The sequence below is a fragment of the Typopeltis vanoorti genome, chromosome 3 (assembly GCF_054136105.1).
Source record: "Typopeltis vanoorti isolate ZY-2024b chromosome 3, IOZ_Tvanoo_1.0, whole genome shotgun sequence".
In the NCBI taxonomy this organism is placed as follows: Eukaryota; Metazoa; Arthropoda; class Arachnida; order Uropygi; family Thelyphonidae; genus Typopeltis; species Typopeltis vanoorti.
This window is the reverse complement of record NC_143551.1, coordinates 141,639,355-141,660,526: the sequence shown is the minus strand read 5'-3', so window position 1 is coordinate 141,660,526 and position 21,172 is coordinate 141,639,355. Positions and strand designations below refer to the sequence as shown.

At 36.5% G+C, this 21,172-nt stretch overlaps 1 protein-coding gene across 6 annotated transcripts in view; it reads left to right on the top strand.

Annotated features, from left to right (window-relative positions):
* LOC150108619 (catenin delta-2-like) overlaps window positions 1–21,172 on the top strand; it is a 593,872-nt gene that overhangs the window by 525,274 nt on the left and 47,426 nt on the right. For 2 of the 6 annotated variants that reach the window (XM_090390889.1, XM_090390890.1), the window contains exon 21: window positions 2,491–2,534. The exons of the other annotated variants lie outside the window; for them this stretch is intronic. In XM_090390889.1, the coding sequence (XP_090247015.1) occupies window positions 2,491–2,511 (21 nt within the window). In that variant the 3' untranslated portion in view covers window positions 2,512–2,534. The remainder of the gene's footprint in view (window positions 1–2,490; window positions 2,535–21,172) is intronic. 6 annotated transcript variants of the gene reach the window in all.

Below are 21,172 nucleotides of genomic sequence, written 5' to 3'. Positions count from 1 at the left end.
CAACTCCACGAACAAAGCCCGAATTCCAATGCCAGGGTTCTTCAACACCTGTTCCTGCAGATTTGCGAGGAATTCTGCTGTACGAACGCAATCAGATCGTCTGCTAGGGATCTTTCTTCTTGCTACATCCTCGTAGTCACCATTGCAAGTCTCTAGTTCATGCCTGATTGTTTTTACTGTATTCAGGGAGCATTGGGCAGCAGTCGTAATATCCTTATTTTGATGGCGGGCACGAATCATCATGATACAAGTTATTCTCTTCCATGATTCAGGTGGGTTCCAGCTATCCATCCTTTCTGACATCTTGTATATGAATGAAGAAGGGTCCAAACTTTTAAATGAAGAGAAGTGTGTGTTAATACATGTAACTTACGGAAAAATATAATTAATTATAAATATGTCAAATTTATCCCGAACACCCTGTATATATATATATATTACTGGGGGAAAAAAAAACTGGTTTTTTCTAATTTAATTCTCCCAAATTGCCTACCCCACCCTCCACACACTCAGTAGTTTTCGGACATCGCATAAAGAAGGAAAGCCGCAACACCCAGAAAAAGGTATGTGTAAATTTCTCTTCCTTATGCTACATATACTTTTTGGTAAATTTACATCTACAATGCCCTAAGAATCCGTGAGTAAATAGCCAATGACATTTAAACAGGGGCACTCCTAAACTGAAGCAGGCAAATAGCCATAATTATAATAGTTTATTAAGAGGAGTAACAAGGGAGTTTTCCCAGAAATAATATACAGCATTTATGTGGTTTTATGTGACTTCACATCTCTGTAAATAAACAATGGTGGCACAACCAGGTTTATACTGATGTGACACTATTGGCACTCCATTGGTAATATAAGTTATCTGTTGGCAGAAGATTGATATCCTAATGCATTTCATCATCAGATTTGGCAATATGAAATGATATTAGGCAAAATTGAATGATAATAATAATATTATATTAGAAAAAATCTCTTCCAAAGCTGAAACTTTAAGGAGAAGAGAGGATATTAAATTATGGGAACATTGCACATACTGGCCAAAAATTAAAACTTAGAATCTCAGTATAGCAGTAGGATCTATCACTTAACAACACTACAATTTTGATTATGGGATTCTGATTTTGAATCCCAAATAATTCTTCTGATTAGTGGAGGTCATTTCAGATGTTGGATCACACTAATTGAACTCCAGAAGGATGTGATTGCACATGCTGAAGGTCTTAGATTTTAATAGACTGAGATCCAAAAAGTGTTGAAGATATACTTCTGTTATATAATGAATGAGTAGAATCAATAGAATGAATATTCAGTTAATTCAAACTCTGCAAATATATGCACTTGCTGGTACCATTCCATCACTGTATATATGTAGATTATGCTCCAATGTAATGAATGTATCTACCTATTGCCTACCCCACCCTCCACACACTCAGTAGTTTTCGGACATCGCATAAAGAAGGAAAGCCGCAAATGTAAATAGTCAAGTGCATATGGTCATATGTAGAGCTCAGCAAGAGGTTATCCTGCCATTATGGCAGGATAACCTCTTGATGAAATTTTGGACAACTAATTATTTTTAAAATCCTTTTTATATCTTCCACCTTACCTTTAATCTATACAAATGATCAGTCCACAATTTTCATTTTATCAAGAAATGCCTGCATGCTCCTTTACTATTTTGGTGTCGTCCAATTTGCACATGTAGTGCACATAGTCAAGCAAGATAAACTCTCACAAGCAAATTTAAGTTTTGTAATGTCGATTTCCATTCTCTCCCATGTCATAATTCTGCTGTTGGAGCATTGCACAGAGAAGAATATAATCTAGAAGTATATAAAGCTGATGCTGCCTGCCTATCATAGATAGTAAAATGAATTCATTTGACTATATCCTTTAAGTTCTCTTTAGTCCACTATTGCTGTTCTTTGCATCACTGCAATGTTGATATGATCACAAAAATGAAATGGCTGTTACCGTTTCCTACAATATGAGATGTGCATTATGTTTTTGAGAGATGGCTACCTATGATATGATTTCATAGTTTGATAAAATTTTGGACAACTAATTCTTTTTAGAATCCTTTTATATCTTCCACCTTACCTTGAATCTACACAAATGATCAGTCCACAATTTTCATTTTATCAAGAAATTGCTTGCATGCTCCTTTACTATTTTGGTGTCATCCAATTTGCACATGTGGTGCACATAGTCAGATTTATAAATTTTTGGCCTGTGTATACATTATTCCATAACTTGGATATACTAAATTCACTGTTTTGGATCTAAGTTTGTAATTACCTAAATTTACTTTTATGTAAATCATAAGTAATTTATTTTGCATTAATAAATAGAATAAATCACTTCACCTTTCATTATCTTTCATCAAATCATAAATGTTTCATTGTAAATTTAGTTGTGCTACTAATACAGTAAAAATAATTTCAATATTTTTATTCTAATTTTCATTTGTCTATCTAAATATAGCCACCTCCACATGGATTCTAAAGTACAGTGCATTCACTCCTTTGGTGGGTGTTGTTCATGCTTAGCCTTTCTTTATGATTAGAATTAAAAAAAAAAAAAAAAAAAAAAAACAAGCATGCTATTTCATGTCAGTATAGTGTGTTCTTGTTGTGTTCATTTTTGTATTTGTCTATGTATATCATTTGAAATGGATTTTTTTTTTTTTAAAAAAAAAAAAAGGTATTGTGTTTGCAGATGATTCTCTAATTGCATGTTTCATGTACTAAATGTGTTGAAAAAGATGGCAACTGATTTTACAATGAAAATAAACCTGATTAACTTGCTGTGATTATAACAACTTCAATTTATTTAAACTATAGGTACAGTTTCTGTTTTAAAAAAAAAAATCTGTATAAGCAAGGTATCTAGTCTTCTTACTATATGAATAAAACAAAGAGGGAAAGTAGTCAGTTTCACAGGAATATCTGTACCTTTATTTATTATTATTTCAGACTTCCGTGCAGTCATACAATTCATTGCTAGGGGAATGGGAATCACATGCTGCAGGTGGGCTCATTGTTAAATAATCCAAGACTCTTGATATAAACATTGAACATGAAACTTTTTTGAGTTCCTGCAGGGGTAATAGTCTCACCCCTGATAGATGAAATCATCTATTAGCTGAAGATTTTCACAATCATCCATACCAAAGCGTGATTTGACATATAATTTGTTGCAGAATAGAGATATCTGTTTTGCCAGCCAAGCCAGCAATTATATATGTTACTATATAATTGACATGGCAATTACTATGACTTAAAGTAATAATAAATACATGAATTCTGTGCAGTTTTATGGATAAGAGATTTGTTTCTGGCTTTCAATAAATCGTCACTTGCATCTCTAAGTATATCAGCTGACTTGGTTGCCTGACTGATTTCCTCAGTGCTATAAAGAGAACCTTCACTCTCTTTGTGCAGGCCTTAAACTGCCTTGAAAAATCACTTGGTTTCAGAACAGGGGAACTAGATTATGTGTAAATTTCACCTATGAAACCATTTGTGGATGGGAACACACAAATAAAAAAAAAAATTCAAATCTTTCTGTAAAATTATATAATTTTTATTTTGTCATGTTGAGAAGTCATAAGCCAAAAATAAATAAAAGTAAGCATTATGCTAAAGCTTACACTAATTATTTGCCACAAGTTAACTGCATATTTCATGTAAAATGAAACATAACATTCTCTAACTCAGAAATGAGTCTCCATTTCTGTAAGTCTGTTTTCCTTATAACATGAGACCCTTATATCTAGTCTGCTCTCCACATATTATTTTGGCCTTTTCCTGGGTATTTTGTTATCATTTTAGATATGCATCATCCATTGTTTGTTAATTCAGTGTTCCATGATGTAATGATTTTTATTGGTTGTCAGCAAAAAACATAAATGCAAACTTTTTTTTGTTTACTGAAATGAGAGAGCCAAAATGCTTCACTTCAGTTATGCACAATTATTCAAATTAAGTGGATATTGAATCCAACATTGTTTCAAAGCCTAATAGAGAAACTATAAAAGTTTCGGCGGATCCAAGCATAAGCAAACCTTTCATGACGGACAGCTAGTAGTAAAGGTGGAGCAAGATCCGATCACTAACCTTAGTATTTCCCCTAATGTAAAACCTAATGTTTCCCATATTTTGGAAAGTATTAATTTTTTATTTTTAATGATGTGCAGAATTAACACTGAACAAATGAGGCTGAAGAAAGGCAACCAAAGTCGAGCCTAGAGTCCTAAATGTCATCCCCTAATGAGCTAGATTGTGTGGTCTTGGCCATTGGACTGAAGATGAGAATTCCCAAATTTGGGACTGTCTAATGCATCCAAATTTGTTAAGGTTGGGAAAGTTTTTTAGGGCTGAGGCAGATAATGAGGAATTGCCTCTCATGTTTGTATTTGCTGCAGTAGCCTTCTTCCAGCATATACTGTGGTGCATGTCCGAAGCATGGTGAGCAAGTCCTGAGTGGCTGTACTGATGGAACCAGATGTAGTCCTTGTGTTCAGAAATTGATATTGGCTATCCTGCCTGTTTCTTTGGCTGTAGTAAGGCAGTTTGCCACCTCAAGGGACCTGGTAGACACTTGTCTACCAGGTTATATTTTAGTATGTATTATTTCTTGAAAAATAATAGTTAGGCTTACTGATATCTACCAGAATTAGAAATAAGATTATATTGTTGGAAGTACGTGACATCTTTTAAAAAAGAAGATTCTATATTGAAAAAAGTGAAAATGGTAGATGGCAAATGTTCAGAGTATGTGTAGGATGCATCAGAGTACTGTTTTCTGTTTAAGCAGCTTTTTGTTGTTGTTATTTGTTTATTTAATTTCCACTTTCCATATCATTAAGAGCAAGCATAAATAGTTCAGAAGCATTTTTTGATCTCTGGTGAAAGAAAGGCAAAAGAACACAGAAAATTTGCACCACTTACTTTGTTACATAGGTGCTGAACTATTCAAGAAATGGACTTATAAGCCTCTTCCTTTTTGGCTTACAACACATGGGGGGGAAAAAATGCCATTTTTGCATGCATGGCTATAATATTAAAAAGGGGGGTTATGGTTCTAAGCCATTTATAGCTTCACCCCAGAATTACTTAAGAGTTGTTTCATCAAATTTAGAATGTAATATTATTATGTGATAAGTGAGAAAAATGACTCGTACAAGCTGAAAATAAGAGTGAATCACAGCACTTCACCCAACAAAGCAAATTAATAATCTGGAGAGCCTTGTGTTTACTAAAGATTTCTTCACAGATCCTGAGATATTGACGCTCAGAGCCAAGAATTTGTTTTACCCATACTTTCTTAGTACAGAAATAATAAAAATAAATTTGTACATTGTATATGTAGCAATATTTTGAATTCCCACTAGTTTAGGTGAGGAGTATAAGGCCAATGGCAATCCATCAAAACAATTATTCTACTACAAAATGGTTTTTTTTTCTTCTGACTCAGTAAATTATTTTGTTCATTTAAAGAGATTTATGAAAATGTTTTGCATTTGATGAAATGAAATATAAAGAATGTAAATAAATTTGAAGGTTTCTTCAAATCTCCACAAATTTTTTTTTGTAAAAGTTGAGTAGATTCAAGTAAAGTTCTCTTACTTGGATATGAGCAGTAAGCGAGCAAAATAGTGGAAGTAGGAATAAATGTCTTGTTTGGAAACAAGGAGAATGTTAGACTGGATATCAGGAGTTGTTCAGAAGAATAAAAGATAATATTGTGGTAGGGAAGGTAGTCTGTGTTGCTTAGGTATGACATTGATGAGTTTGAGGTGGAGAGCAAGAATTATGAATGAAATCTTAGTGGACATATGAGAAAAGGAGAAAGAGAAAAGAATGCAGTTTATGAATGTGTGTGTGGGATGAGTTTGAAAGGCGAATGGAACTATAAATGATGGACTGCAGTTGAATGGTTTTGGTGTGTGTCATCTGTAGAGGCTGCTGAAAGGGAAAGTAATGAGCACAGAGAATGATCTTAGCAAGTAAGAAGTGATGTGAAAGAGTAGAAGAATAAAGAAAGAAGGATTGGAATATTGTTTAGGAATGGAGAAGTATATAGCATTGGTGTGGAGGAAGTGGATATGTGGCAAGAAAAGAATGGGATGATTTGGGATGTAGAGGAAACAGCTGATTTGAAGAGGATTCTGGGATGGGTAATGAGAGTAAGGAATGGCTTGAGGAAGGCATGGAGAAGTCACCATTATAAGTGGTAACAGTTAAGCTAGTTATAGATTGAGAAATGCTGTTATATTTGTATACAAATGCAAGAAGTATCAGAAACAAGGGGAAAGAAATTGTTGCATAGATTTTGTTTACCCAAAAATTGTTGAAATAAGTAAGATGCAGTTGGATGAAGATGACATCCTGACAGGAATAGAGATGGAAGGGGATAATGTTTTTTGTGAAGATGGAAATTGTATAAAAGAAGGTGGAGTGTTGATAATAGAAAGGAGTTATGCCTATGCAAGAGGAAAATAGTAGCAGTGGCTTTGAGGCAGTATTTTGTGAGGTAGAGGTGAATAGAAAAAATACTTAGATGGATATTGCTATAGCCCTAGTAATATGGAGAGTAGGTGACTAAAATGAAATGTATAAGCAAATAGGAAAAAGTTAATATGGGTGATTTAATTATGGCAATATAAAAAAGTTAGAAGGTTAAAAAGGTAGGTGTGAAATGGATAAATGCAGAGATTAATCATGCAGTACAGAGGAAGAAGGCATTATGGAAGCAACATCACATGTGGTAATAATCAGTTCCATGAGGAGAACAAAGAACAGGCAAGGAGATGACTCAATAAAGGTTTATGGGAGTTGTTGCCCCTTATAAAGTATCATATTGCTGTCCACTCAGTCCTGAATTTTAATTTTTACCAATTTCTCAAAACCTTAATCACATCTCCAGATATATTGATTGGTCTATAATTTGCAACCTCTGTCTTGGGGCCTCCCTTATGCAGTGTAACTATTTTCCACTCTATTGGTACTTTACCAGAACTGAGGCTTAAATTAAACAGCCTGGTTAGAGGTGCTAATTCTCTTGCACATTCTCATAACACATGGGCCGATATGCCATCTAACCCAATGGCAGTGTTAGCATTAAGGTTCTGTGATATATTAAGCACCTTTATTTTGTCTATCTCTAGACTCTCATCAGTCAATGACACATTTGACAGTGCAATATCACCACCAAGATGGTACACTTTTGCAAAATGATCACTAAGCAACTCAACTATTTGATTTGCTTCTTTAATTTCCCTACCATCAACACTTTTTAAAGTTGTTCCATGGTTATTCTTCCTTTTACTTGCCACATAGTGAAAGAACTCCCTAGGGTTTCTTTTGGATTCATCAGCTAGCTTCCTCTTATAAATAGCTTTGGCTTTCCTTACCATACAGGTCACCTGTACCTTGTACTGCTCATGGGAACGCTCATCTCCTTTTTCTTTATCATTCCTCCACAATCTTTTCTTTATCTGCAACTCCTGCTTAATAATATTATTCATCCATCTTACTCCTACTTATTGGCAATCGCTGCAGATGCCCGGTCATAGGTCATATGCAATGCGTAGTATGTATTCTCAAATCGTCTACTCAACTCACTACCTGCCCCTCCCCAAGATTAAATCATGAGTGCTTCTTCCCCCCCCCCCCCCCAAGGTTATATCTTGAGTATTCGGCCCCATCCAACATTAAATCCTGAGTGCATCAATGGGTTGCCAAGTTGCTCTAGCTCTTCAGCATTATCCATGGTGCACCACAAGGAGGCTTGAATTGCACCCCAAATCAAACAGTACATAATTGTCTTAAAAGATCATTCTGCTTACCAAATTATAGATCAAGATCCCACTAATGTACAAAAGGGGGGAAAAATTCTTAAATTAGTGAAAGTGCTTTCATCATACAAGAATAAGTCTTATTGTGTAAAACCAACTCAAAATATGTGGAGCCACCAACCCATCCATTAAACTGATAGTCTTACATACAAACTTGCCAAACATTTAGCAGTCACTTCTTCTCCTCTCAGAGATAACCCTCTCCCTCTTTTGTAAAAAAAAACTTCTGCTCATTTTAAAACTAGATTAAACAAAAATTAAAGATACCAAGAAATGATATACTTGGTTTAATCCTTTATTCAAGTATAAGCAAACAAAGTTTGCACCTGAAATATAATCAGGACAGGGCAACTCATATATAGAAGCTAATGACTTCACATCACCTACCTTAGTATCCCATAAGGTGTGACACCTTTTGGCAACTCGGATATAAAAATGACCTCTGCATTACTTCAACCTTGTATCACCTCTGGGTCTGGCTCCCACTGATGAGACCTTAATAAAGGTCAAAACCGGTCTGGGTAGTGAACCTTCCCATAATGCATAGTATTATACATACCCATAAGGACATGTGCTTTGCATTATGGGATACTAAGGCAAGTGATATGAAGTCATTAGCTTCTATATACGAGTTGCCCTGTCCTGATTATATTTCAGGCATAAACTTTGTTTGCTTACACCCGGATAAAGGATTAAACCAAGCATATAATTTCTTGGTATCTTTAATTGAGAGTATAACCAAGTTGAAAACACTTCCAATAGATTAAACAAAAAAATATATCCTTCAAAATTCAAACATCATGATTAACTCTGAGGTTACATCAGTTGTTAATGTACCATTGTTAACAATGGTACATTAACATTCCAGCAAGTATATGTACGCCGATGACCTAGCAATCTTTCATCAATCCACCTCCTTTACCAACCTAGAATCAACCTTGAATACAGGCCTGAACACTATGGAAGAGTACTTCATGCAGTGGTACTTGAAGCCAAATCCAATGAAAACAGTGTCCTCAGTATTTCACCTGTACAATGCAAAGGCGAATCGACAACTCAACCTTTCTTTCTGTGGAAAAATGGTAGAACACGAGCCTCACCCAAAATACTTTGGGGTGAGTCTGGACAGAATCCTAACCTATAAAAGGCACATCATCTCCAATAAAATTAAAACCAGAAATAACATCATTTCAAGGCTTGCTGGAACAACCTGGAGTTGTGGTGCAGAAGTCCCAAGGTTATCTGCACTAGCCCTCGCATTCTTTGCAGCAGAATATTGTGCTTCTGTCTGGGAAAGAAGTATACACACTAACATTATAGACACCCAGCTAAACTCTACCATGCGCACAGTTAGTGGGACAGTGAGAAGCACCCCTCTCTCCTGGCTGTCTGTTCTATCTAACATTGCTCCACAACGCATACGGAGAAGACATGCCTCGATTAAGGAATTTAATAAAGCAATGAGCAACCCACTCCTGCCTCTACACCAGACTTTCATAAACCCACCTAGTCTTGTGTAACAACACCCACTTCAAACCTCAATATATATATATGGTGTGTGTGTGTGTGTGAGAGTGAGTGACTTATTAATTTACCAAAAATCTGGGAGTCAGTCATTATAAAACAAACTTCTTTTTATCCAACAGTAAAGAGTTCTAAATTGGTACTTTAGTTCTTTTCTTATATCTGATACAATTTTTTTAAATCATTCTCACTAATAACTAATTGTCAGTGAATGTATTCTGCGATAAACTAGTTGTGTTCTGAATAAGCTAGAAATACTGAATGAAAGAAACCCAATGAGAAATATTAACTAAATAAATATATTAATTTGCTCCTTTAGTGCTGTGAATTATCCTGTAAAATATAAATGTCCTTATATCATATTTTTTCCTATTCTGTTTCTTGGGATATGAATGGGGAAGTGAGTGGTATGAGTATAGAAAATGAGAGAATGGGTGTGCAAGAGGAGCAGGGAAACGGGGAGGCTCAGAGTGGACAGGGGGTACACAGCCTGAGAAAGGTGGATGCTCCAAGAGGAGGTAAGAGCATGTGTAGACAGGAAAGTAATGGGATGACTAGGGATCAAGAGGAAACAGATGGAATTGCAAAGGGTTCTAAAAAGAAGCAGAAAGGGAAATGGCCCCAGTCCAGCATGGAGAGATCACATCGAGTGAGTGGTATCAGTGGAACTAGCTGTAGGTCCAGAAATGAGTTGTGTTTGTATACCAATGCTAGAAGTATAAGAAACAAGGCGGATGAAATGGTTGCACTAATTGCGTCTGTGCACCCAGAGATTGTCGGAGTAAGTGAGACATGGTTAGATGAGGACGACATCCTGACAGGAATAGAGATGGAAAGGTATGATGTGTTTCGTGAGGATAGAAGGGGTAAAAAGGGAGGGGGAGTGCTATTGATGATAGAGAAAGAGTTATGTCCATACAAGGTAGAGATGCAAGAGGGAAATAGGGCCAGTGGTTTTGAGGCAGTATGGTGTGAGATAGAGGTGAATAGAATCGAATACTTGGTGGGATGTTGTTATAGACCTGGTAATGTGGATGGTGGTGATAGTGAAATGTATAATCAAATAAGCCAAGCAAATAAGAAAAGGGTGATCATTATGGGTGATTTTAATTATGGCAATATAGACTGGAATGAAGAGATAGCAACTGGAAGTAAAGAAAATGAGTTTCTTGAGTTTTTGAGGGATAACTACCTCAGACAGTATGTAACAGAGGGTACACGAGGATTTAAGGGTCTTGGATTTGGTCATCTCATCGGAGGATGTAATTATCAATGAGGTGTCAAATCATCCACCAATTGGTGAAAGTGACCATGAGGTGATTACCTGGGTGGTTGCCAGCAGTGCAAGGACCCCTATGAAAAAAGGGTATATGTGGAACTACAAGGGGGGGGTGATTATGAAGAGCTCAGGAGACAGCTTGCAGGTGTAGCATGGGATGAGGAATTAGCTGGAAAAGAGATCAATGCAGCTTAGGGGATTTTAAAAAACTATTTAGTAGATGCAATGTCTAAATGTATACCATGGGTGAGAAGGTTAAATAAGGTAGGTGTGAGATGGATGAATAAAGAGATTAAGCATGCAATACAGAGAAAAGGGGCATTGTGGAGGCAGCATAAGAGAAGTGGAAGTAACCAATTTCATGAGGTCTACAAAGACCAAGCAAGGAGGGTGACTTAGTTGGTAAGGGTAGCTAAAGAGAGATATGAACAGCAGTTGGCTAATGAAGCCAAAAAGAATCCTAGGGAGTTCTTTCGATATGTAGCCAGCAAAAGAAAAAAATGATTATGGAAGGATGACATTGATTGGAGGAAATTGTATAAAGACAGCTGTTGCAGAATGTGTGGTGGAGATACTTAATGAGCAGTTCATAAAGATCTTTCAATCTTGTGAATGTGACTTCATGGAGAGATTAAGAGCAGTTGATGATGGGGAGGAGAGACTGACTGTAAGTGAGCAAGAGGTGTTTGGGGAGTTGAGTAAACTAGACGTAAATAAGGCTGTGGGACTTGAAAATATATTGCCGCATATTCTGAAGGAATGTGCCAGAGAGTTGACACCTGCCTTGACATATTTTTTTAATACGAGTCTAGCACTTGGTCAAGTTCCTAAAGAGTGGAAGGAGGCAAGATTGTGCCACTTCATAAAAGAGGTGATCGAACTCGAGCATCAAACTATAGGCCTATTTGTGTGTCAGATGTTGTGGTTAAGTTGTTGGAGAAGCTTGTGAGAACTAGGATCCAGAGTTGGGTTGACAACAATTGTATAATCTTTGATGGACAGCATGGATTTGCTAAAGGGTGGTCATGTTTTAGTAATCTACTTACTTATTACAATAAAGTGACTGCTTCCTTGGACAGAGGAGAAGGATACACAGTAATATACTTGGATTTTGCAAAAGCTTTTGATAGAGTACCTCATGATAAGTTGACAGTCAAACTAGAGCAGATGGGGTTGGATATTAGATTAGTGCATTGGATTGGAGACTGGCTATCTGATAGGTATCAACAAGTTGTGTATGGGGGTGCAATATCCAGGAAAAGGAAAGTCACTAGTGGAGTGCCTCAGGGGTCTGTTTTAGGGCCATTACTAGTTAACTTGTATATTAATGATATTGGCGAAGATTTGGATGGAGATATTCAGTTGTTTGCAGATGATGCAAAGTTGGGACGAACCATAAAGAGTAGTGAAGATGTTGTGGCCTTGCAAGAAGACTTGAATAAATTGAGTGATTGGGCAAGCAAATGGGGATGTGAGTTCAATGTTGCAAAATGAAAGGTTTTAAAATTTGGAAAACAAAGATGGGATGCAGAATTTATGCTTGGTGAGAATATATTGTTGGAAGTAGAGGAAATAAGAGATCTGGGGGTGATAGTGGATAAGGATCTAAAATTTAGGGGACACATCGCCAAAATTGTGAAGACAACACAAAGACTTCTGGGAATGATGCGGAGGACACGGACGTGTAGAAGTAGGGAGATTCTTGTTCCATTGTATAAGGCTTTGATTAGGCCACACATGGACTATTGTGCCCAGATTTGGTCACCTGGTTTTCAGAAGGATGAAGAGATGTTGGAAAGGGTCCAAAGGCGACTGACTAAGGTAGTTTCTGACCTCTGGAATGTCAAGTATGAGGAAAGATTGAAAAGATGTAATTTGCAGAGTCTAGTGGAGAGAAGGAAGAGAGGAGATATGATAGAGACCTACAAGTTGGTAAGGGGTTGTTATAGGATCAATGGTGGAGAAGTTCTACAGAGAATAGTGGGAGATCAGGGGAGAACCCAGAGGTCATCCCTGGAAACTGTATAAAGAGGGTGTGAGCAGGGGAGTGAGAGGCAGGTTTTTTCCGTGCAGAGTTGTGAGTGATTGGAATGCCTTGCCTGAGAGTGTGGTGTCTGCAATTAGTTTGAATGTGTTTAAAACACGGTATGATGAGATGTGTGTGAGATAAAAGGATCTCCTAGATGAGTCTTTGACTCCATGAGGTCTTGTTTAATAATAATAATAATATTGAAATATATCTAAAACTAGGATCACTTGCTCAACAATGAAATGAATTTGAAGTAGTAAGACATTTGTCAAAAATCAGACAATGACTGAATTATAGTCTAATTGATAAATTAATTCACAACCAGAACATTAATATCACATATTTAAACTAAAAAAACTATATTCTTATCTTAAAAGAAAATACAAACCATATTAAATAAAGTTGAAAAATAGTTTTTTTTAAAAAAATAAATAAAAAATACTTACTGCTTCTTTCCTTTTCACAGGAGTTTATCATTTGGCTTCAAGATTATGCTCAAATAATCAGCAAATCCACAAAAATTATTAAAAAGAACATAAGAATTATATATATATATATATATATCATGCATGATATATGGCATACAGAGTGTGGGAACTAGATAATCATGCTATTAAAATTGTCTTCCATTAACAAACAGTTAATATTTCTGGGGCAGAAGTTACTGTTTCAGTGCTAAACAAAATGCATCTGAAAAGTATAGCTATAAATAATATGATTTTTAGAAGCTTTTTTGCTTGTTAATGCTTTTGTGTTCCATATAAAAGCATTATAATAATGAAATGTAAAATTAAAATTTTGTTGACTGATGTTTTTTCAGGGGTGTATAAAATCCATTATAACTTAAATTATATTCTTATTTTAATCCTTTTCCCACGCATGAGCTACCAAAAGTTTGCTTCTCTTTAGGTAAAAGATTAGACTAGAAATTATATTCTTCTCTTAGTATAATTTACTTTCTAACCAAACAAAAGAAATGTCCATAACTCTTAAATTTCGTTTAACTTTAATGAACCAATGAATGTATAATATTAAATTATACATTCATTGGGTCATTCAAGACCAAAACGTTTTGGTTTCTAAACTACTCATCTTTAGAAACCAAAAGAAATAATTACGTATAATTCATGTAAATATGGAGAGAGAGAGAGAGAGGGGAGGGGAAAAAAAATTTAACAAAATCTGATTTACTGCCATAAACAAAATTATTTTTTTTTTTTAAGTTGAGTGATCATGCATAATATTTTTAATCTTATATTCTGGTGATATGGTGATGCATATATATGTATATTGTATTATTTAGTAATATATTTTGTTCTAATTGTTTAGTTTGAAATGTTTTATTAAAGATATTAATGTACTAATATTGATTTAATTTGTTTTTTAAAATCTTTTTTTCCATGTTCTGTTTTTGCTTTCTCGCCACTGTTTTAAATGAAGTTTATTATAGCTTTTGGATTCTAGTGTCTATAAAACTCCTTTCTACTCCATATATAGTTATTTGCTCACCCAGAAAGTTATTTATATATTGATTTCTGAAAAAAGGTGTCATTCTGACATAATTTACTGCAGGGTCTTAGCTCATTTCACAAGTGTTAAAATTGTCAGATGCTTATAAATTCTGGTGTATGTTGCTTATTACACCAGAGTTTATAAGCATCTGACAATTTTTACTGCTAAACTAGAATTACAAAAGGTAAGCCTATAGTTCTCACGTTACTCATTACTTGGAACTAATAACTATTAAATAATGTAGAATAGTTGGAAGTTTATTTTTCACTTGGTTAGACTACAATAAATTTAGTTTAATCCTTTATCCAAGTGTAAGCAAACAAAGTTTGCACCTGAAAATATCTTCAGGACTGAGGTAAGGTAGTGCAACACCTGGAAACTCTGAGCAAAGGTGGATCAGGCTCTCATCACTCCTTGTCTCAGCATCTCCCATAATGCAAAACACATCTCCTTGTGGACATGTATATTCTGCTATGCATTAAGGGAAGAGCCACTACCCAGACCGGTTTCAACCTTTATTGGGGTCTTGTCAGTGGTAGGCAGACCCAAACGTGGAGATACTAAGGCAGAAGCAATAGGAGAGGTCAACAGGTACACCTGTTGGCAATTCCTATAGGTAAATATGACCTCTCCTATTGCTTCTGCCTTAGTATCTCCACATTTGGGTCTGCCTCCGACCGATAAGACCTCAGTAAAGGTTGAAACCGGTCTGGATAGTGGCCCTTGACTTAATGCATATGGTTCGCCCACCGATTAGAGGTCCCTCGACACTTCTGCGCATGTCAGAAAAAGGAGAATCCATTCCGATAATAGAGTAATCAGTCTGTCTTCTGGGATGTAATAATAAACAAACTGAGTTTGTTTATTATTACAGGTTGGAAAATTTAGCTTTTCTTTCACGAACATTGCTGTTTTTAAAGTGTAACTATTTTGCTTGTATAACAGGTGGAAAAATGTACATAGTGTTAATAAAATTAAAAAAGGTATAGCATAAAACAAAAATGTAACTAAGTTTATTTTTAAGAAAGTTTTCTATAAAATAAAAATAATTATACAGAAAAACAGAAATTATTTCAAATGAACTTAGATATTCTAAACTTACAGTTGAGAGAACTGAGACACTTTAATGTCCTAAACTGATTAATTATTAATGACTTGTTGTGACTCTCAATAGCATGCAAAAAAAATGTTGGAAAAAAATACCATTGTCAAATTCTTTTAATCTTCAGAGTCATCTGAATCGGTGTCCGAATCGCATCACTTTCACTTAAACTGATCACCAAAGGTTCGCACAATTCTTCGATAATTCCGTCTCTATCCCAATATATATTTTCCAATGAGGTGATATGAGAGCAATATTTTCCCCACTTTTGAACTGTAATACTTTCATTCGCCTGTTCTGAAAGCTTAAAAAGTTTCGACATGTCAATATCCCCAGTTGCGATGGCGAATGAAACTTTTCACTTCTACCCAAACATACTCAATAGCATTAATATCGCAATGATATGGTGGTAGCCTCAAAGCTAGAAATTCATGCTCTTTGAGCATCGTGTCGAATTTAAATAGTTTAGTTGTGGGCGAGTTTCTTTTGACCAAATTAAGCAATTCAATTTTTCGCATATCTGGGAAATGAGAAATGTTATTTGCAGAGAGCCAATCCATAAGAACTTGCTTCTTATTAGACCAATTTGGAACTTTGTTTAATCGAATAGAGTGATATGAAGCATTATCAATTATAACAACAGCATTTTTAGGAAGGTTTGGAATCAGTTTTTCTTCTGCACACTTTTCGAAGATCGTAGAATTCATTTGCCCATGGTAATCTCCAATAGTTGAATTGGCTTTGTATAGTAAGTTTGAATTCGCTAAAAAACCCATTTCTCCACCCGCACACAAAATTATGCGCCGCGAAGCATTTCCGGTTTGTAGCACTCCACGTTCTTCTTTAGACTGCCAACATTTTCCATAAGTTAAATTACTATCAATCCAAGTTTCATCTAGATACACAATCGGTCTTTTCTCCTCCCTGAAACGTCTTATTGCTCTCAAATACTGCGTTCTACATAAAACAATGTCACTTCACTCCATGATAAGTTTCCTTTTATTCTGGGACTTTTTAAAACAAAATCCAATGTCACTAAGTATTTTCCTTAAAGTTTCTCTTTTCCAAAGAAAATTAATTTTTTCTTTAAGCACAGGAATCAATTTCGGAACAGTTGGCACTCTTTTCTCGACCACGTAAAAATTGTGAATAGTTCTTCTTATAACGTCTACATCAAAATCATTCAAAGCTACGGTTTCGATGGTTTTCTTTCTCTGGCGCATTTTTAGGAGATTTAAATTTTGGGTTACCTTCACCTTTTGATTCCCTACGAATTCTTTTAACAGTCTACCCCGATACGCCCGCAATTGCACTTGCACGTTTTATGACTTGAGAAAGGGGAACAAGAAGACAGCCTTCTGACGATTCTTTTTCGTAGAATGTCAGCACATTATTCAATATTCTTTTGTAAGAGCTACTGAAACGTGTATCAATAGAACTTGTTGACTGTACTGGATCCATCATACAAATTAATAATAAAAAAATAATGCAAAAAAGGAACAAAAATCAAGCTAGTACTAGTACAGCGACAGACAAGAAAGCACGTGATTTCGCATGTTGGCGACCAATTCGTACATCCTTCATTTCTTTCTCCCCTTCAGCATGAATCGGCTATTCTTGGCACCAAGCCAAGAAGGGATCTATGAATGGTGGGCGAACTATAGCAGAATATACATGTCCACAAGGAGTTGTGCTTTGCATTATGGGAGATACTGAAAAAAAAGGAGTGATGAGAGCTTGGTCAAGTGTTGTACTACCTTACCTCAGTCCTGAAGATATTTTCAGGCACAAACTTTGTTTGCTTACACTTGGATAAAGGATTAAACTAAATTTATTATAATGTAGAATAGTTATTTGATTTTTACATCAATTTCTTAGAGATTTCCATTTTTTCATGAAACAGAAGGGGGGGGGGGCTTGAAAGGTATCTCAATAAGCTTAGTGTTTTTAATATTAGTGCTGCCATTCAGCAAGATATTAACCTATCCAGTCTGATTAGTGCTAGGTGACAGTACAAGCCATGCATCAGCAGGTATTAGTAATTGTCATTCATGATGATTGTGTTATATTTTTATATGGTTACTTCCAAGACTTGTTATGGGAAGACTGTACAATTTACACACACTGCAGCATTCCTCTCCTTACACTTGAGTGTAACATGCCATTTGTCCTTGCTTTGGAAAAATTTTTCAAATCCCATCTAGGATGTGAGAAATCTTTTCAAGGACCGTTTAGTTGAAGGTGAGATAGCTCTATAGAAGTGAGGGTTTTTCCTACCACAAAACAGACAATATAGCAACTAATGCTTCAGTTTATATGTTCATTACTGTGGATAGGCTTAAAATTAGATAATCTAGGCATCTACTGTAGAGACCAAACTTTTTTTCTAACCACTTAGGCCTCAAATAAGCAGAATTGTGGTTTGCACCAGGTGATGAATTCCAACCAACAGCAATGACACTTCTTAAATTCAGCCACAAATGATGTGCTCACTACTCCCACTAGCAAAACATTCTGCCATTCTCATGGAAAGGCTTAGACGTTGGTTATGCATTTTTACTAAATAGTTTAAGGAAATTACAACGTATACTAGGATATAAATTAAAATAAATTTTAAGGCACTTCCAATATTTTAGTAACGTCATGTTGCCATTTTCACAGGAACTTAAAAACAAGACACGTGCACTCAAGCACAACAAACAGTAAATGAGAACAAAGCAGGAAGCTATTCTTTCTCCTAAAAGTCCTGATGGTGCCCCCTGCAGGCAATGTTGGTATTCTTGGGCGACTGGGCTGAAGTCTTCTGATGTAGGTTTTCCAAATTTGGGGCAGTCTCATGCAACCAAATTTGAGGTTTGGATTGTTTCTTAGGGCTGAGGCTGATTCCATGAAAAGCCTTTTGTATTTGAATTTACTACGGCGTATTATCGTGGCTTTCTTCCACCATATTCTATGGCGGGTATCCAGTGCATGGTCTGCAAGACCAGAGTGGCTGTATTGGTGAAACCGGATGTAGTCCTTGTTTTCTGAAATTCTGATATTAGCTGTCCTGCCTGTTTGTCCAAAGTAGGACAGCTTACAGCTGCAAGAGACCTGGTACACCAGGTAGGTCCAGGGGGGAGGGGGGGGAGGTTGGTCTTTAGTAGAGCAGATAAGGGATACCAATTTTTTATATGGTCTATAACAAGAAGTTAAGTCATGTTTTTTTAGGGTTTTGTGATTTTTTCTGAGGTGCCTCGGATATAGGGTATGGTGATGGATTTAGAGTAATCCTTGTTGTGAGGGGGGTTGTGGTTTATTGGTTTCAATATTTTTTGGATTTTTTTTGGGGGGGGGGGGAGGTAGCCATTGGCTGAGAAAGTGTTGAGAATGTGGTTTAGTTCTGTGGTTAGGGCATTGTCATTTGAACAGATAAGTTTAGCCCTGTTGTGTAGTGTCTTAATGACTCCATATTGTTGTGAGGGGGGGGATTGTTGGTGAATGTATCTGCCTGTATGGATGGGTTTTCTATAGACTGAGAAAACCAAGGTTCCATCAGGCTGGCAGGTGACTAGTGTGTCTAAGAAAGGAAGGCAGTTGTTTTTTTCTTCTTCCAAGGTTAATTTGATTCTGGGGTGTTGGTTGTTTAAGCGTGTTAGGAAGGAGAGGAGTTCATCGGAGCCATGTAGCCAAATAGCGAACACATCAACATAGCGAAGCCAAATGGTTGGTTTTTGTGGGGCAGAGCTTAAGACTTTCTCTTCAAAAGTCTCCGTATAAAAGGTTGGCCAAGGGTGGGGAGAGTGGAGAACCCATGGCTGTCCCTGTACTTGTTTATAGAATTTTCGAAATAGCCTGAGTTCATTGTGAACTGAAATAGGGCTGTGATATTGGGAGTAAATTTAGCTTGGATTAGCTCTAAGGATTTTTTGAGTGGGACATTTGTGAATAAGGAGGAGACATCAAAACAGACCATTATGTCAGTGTGTTTGGGTGTAAGGTTTTCTATGCTGGCTTTGAAGTGGGCTGAGTTTTTTATGTGTGAAGGTGTGTTGCCAGTATAGTGTGTGAAAGCTTTGGCCAAATGTTTAGCTAGTTTGTATGTGGGGGAATCAATGCCATCCACTATGAGACGTAATGGCACATTTTCCTTATGTATTTTTGGGAGTCCATAAATGGGGGGAGGGTATGGAGTTAAATGGTTTTAATTTGTTAGTGACTTCTACAGGCCAAGAAGTGACCTTCTTAAGGAGTCTGTGGAGTTTTCTAATTTGTGAGTTGGTGGGATTGTGCTCGATAGGGAGGTAAGTAGCCTGATCTAACAATAGAGCATTCAGCTTACCTGTGTAATCCTTTTGGTTAAGCAATACTGTGGCGTTCCTTTCATCTGCTTTAGTGATTATTATTTCCTTGTTTTTCTTTAATTCTAGTAGAGATTTGATTTCCTTACTGGGCATGTTAGTTTTTGGTGGTTTTGCTTTGGTCAGAACACAAGCCACATTCAGTTTAATATCGTTGGCAATGTGGTTTGGAAGGTATCGTATCCCACATTCAGTTCGTATCATAATATCTTCAGCAGGTATTTTTCTGAGTGCAATGGCGAAGTTATGGTCACGTGAGAGAGCGTCAAGTGCTTCAGGTTTCACACTAACTGACGTAAGGTTGACTACCGTTTCGGTAGGAAATTGGGTTTCGAGTTAGAGTTCTTTTTTAAATTCTTTCTCCGCAGCAGTGCACAAGATATCGTGTAGAATAGACCAAATTTCGTGGCTTAAGGTGCTTGAAAGATCATCTTCAAGTGCCTGGATAGCTAAGTTAGCATCATTCAGGAAACGGCGAGTCGTAGCGATTTGTTCCCTGAACAATGCTTGATTGGCACGGTTATAAATACGAAGAGCCTTTTGCGAAGAGAAATGGTGCTTAAATTTGACACAGTTTGGGATTACCTGGTTATCCCGGCAGCGTTTTAGGAAGGCGAGACGATTCAGTTGTCTTAATAGCTTTAACTTCATTTTACCTTAATGGCTGGCCTTATGTGCGATGGAATCGCCGTGGATTATTGTAATTCTCGTGGAAAGGCTTAGACTTTGGTTATGCATTTTTACTAAATAGCTTAAGGAAATTACAATGTATACTATGATATACATTAAAATAAATTTTAATACACTTCCAATATTTCGGCAAGAAAAAAAACAACTGCCTTCCTTAGACACGCTAGTCACCCACCAGCCTGATGAACCTTGGTTTTTTTCAGTCTATAGAAAACCCACCCATACAGGATGATACATTCACCAACAAATCCCCCCCCCTCAACAATATGGAGTCATTAAGACACTACACAACAGGGCTAAACTTATTTGTTCAAATGACAATGCCCTAACCACAGAACTAAACCACATTCTCAACACTTTCTCAGCCAATAGCTACCCCCCCCCCCAAAAAAAAAATCCAAGAAATAGTGAAACCAATAAACCACAACCCCCTCCCCCCACACCAAGGATTACTCTAAATCCATCACCATACCCTATATCTGAGGCACCTCAGAAAAAATCACAAAAATCCTAAAAAAACATGACTTAACTTCTTGTTACAGACCATATAAAAAATTGGCATCCCTTATTTACTCTAATAAAGACCAACCTCCCCCCCACTCCCTGGACCTACCTGGTGTACCAGGTCCCTTGCAGCTGTAAGCTGTCCAACTTTGGCCAAACAGGCAGGACAGCTAATATCAGAATTTCAGAACACAAGGACTACATCCGGTTTCACCAATGCGCTGGATACCTGCCATAGAACACAGTGGAAGAAAGCCACAATAATACGCCATAGTAAATTCAAATACGAAAGGCTTTTCATGGAATCAGCCTCAGCCCTAAGAAA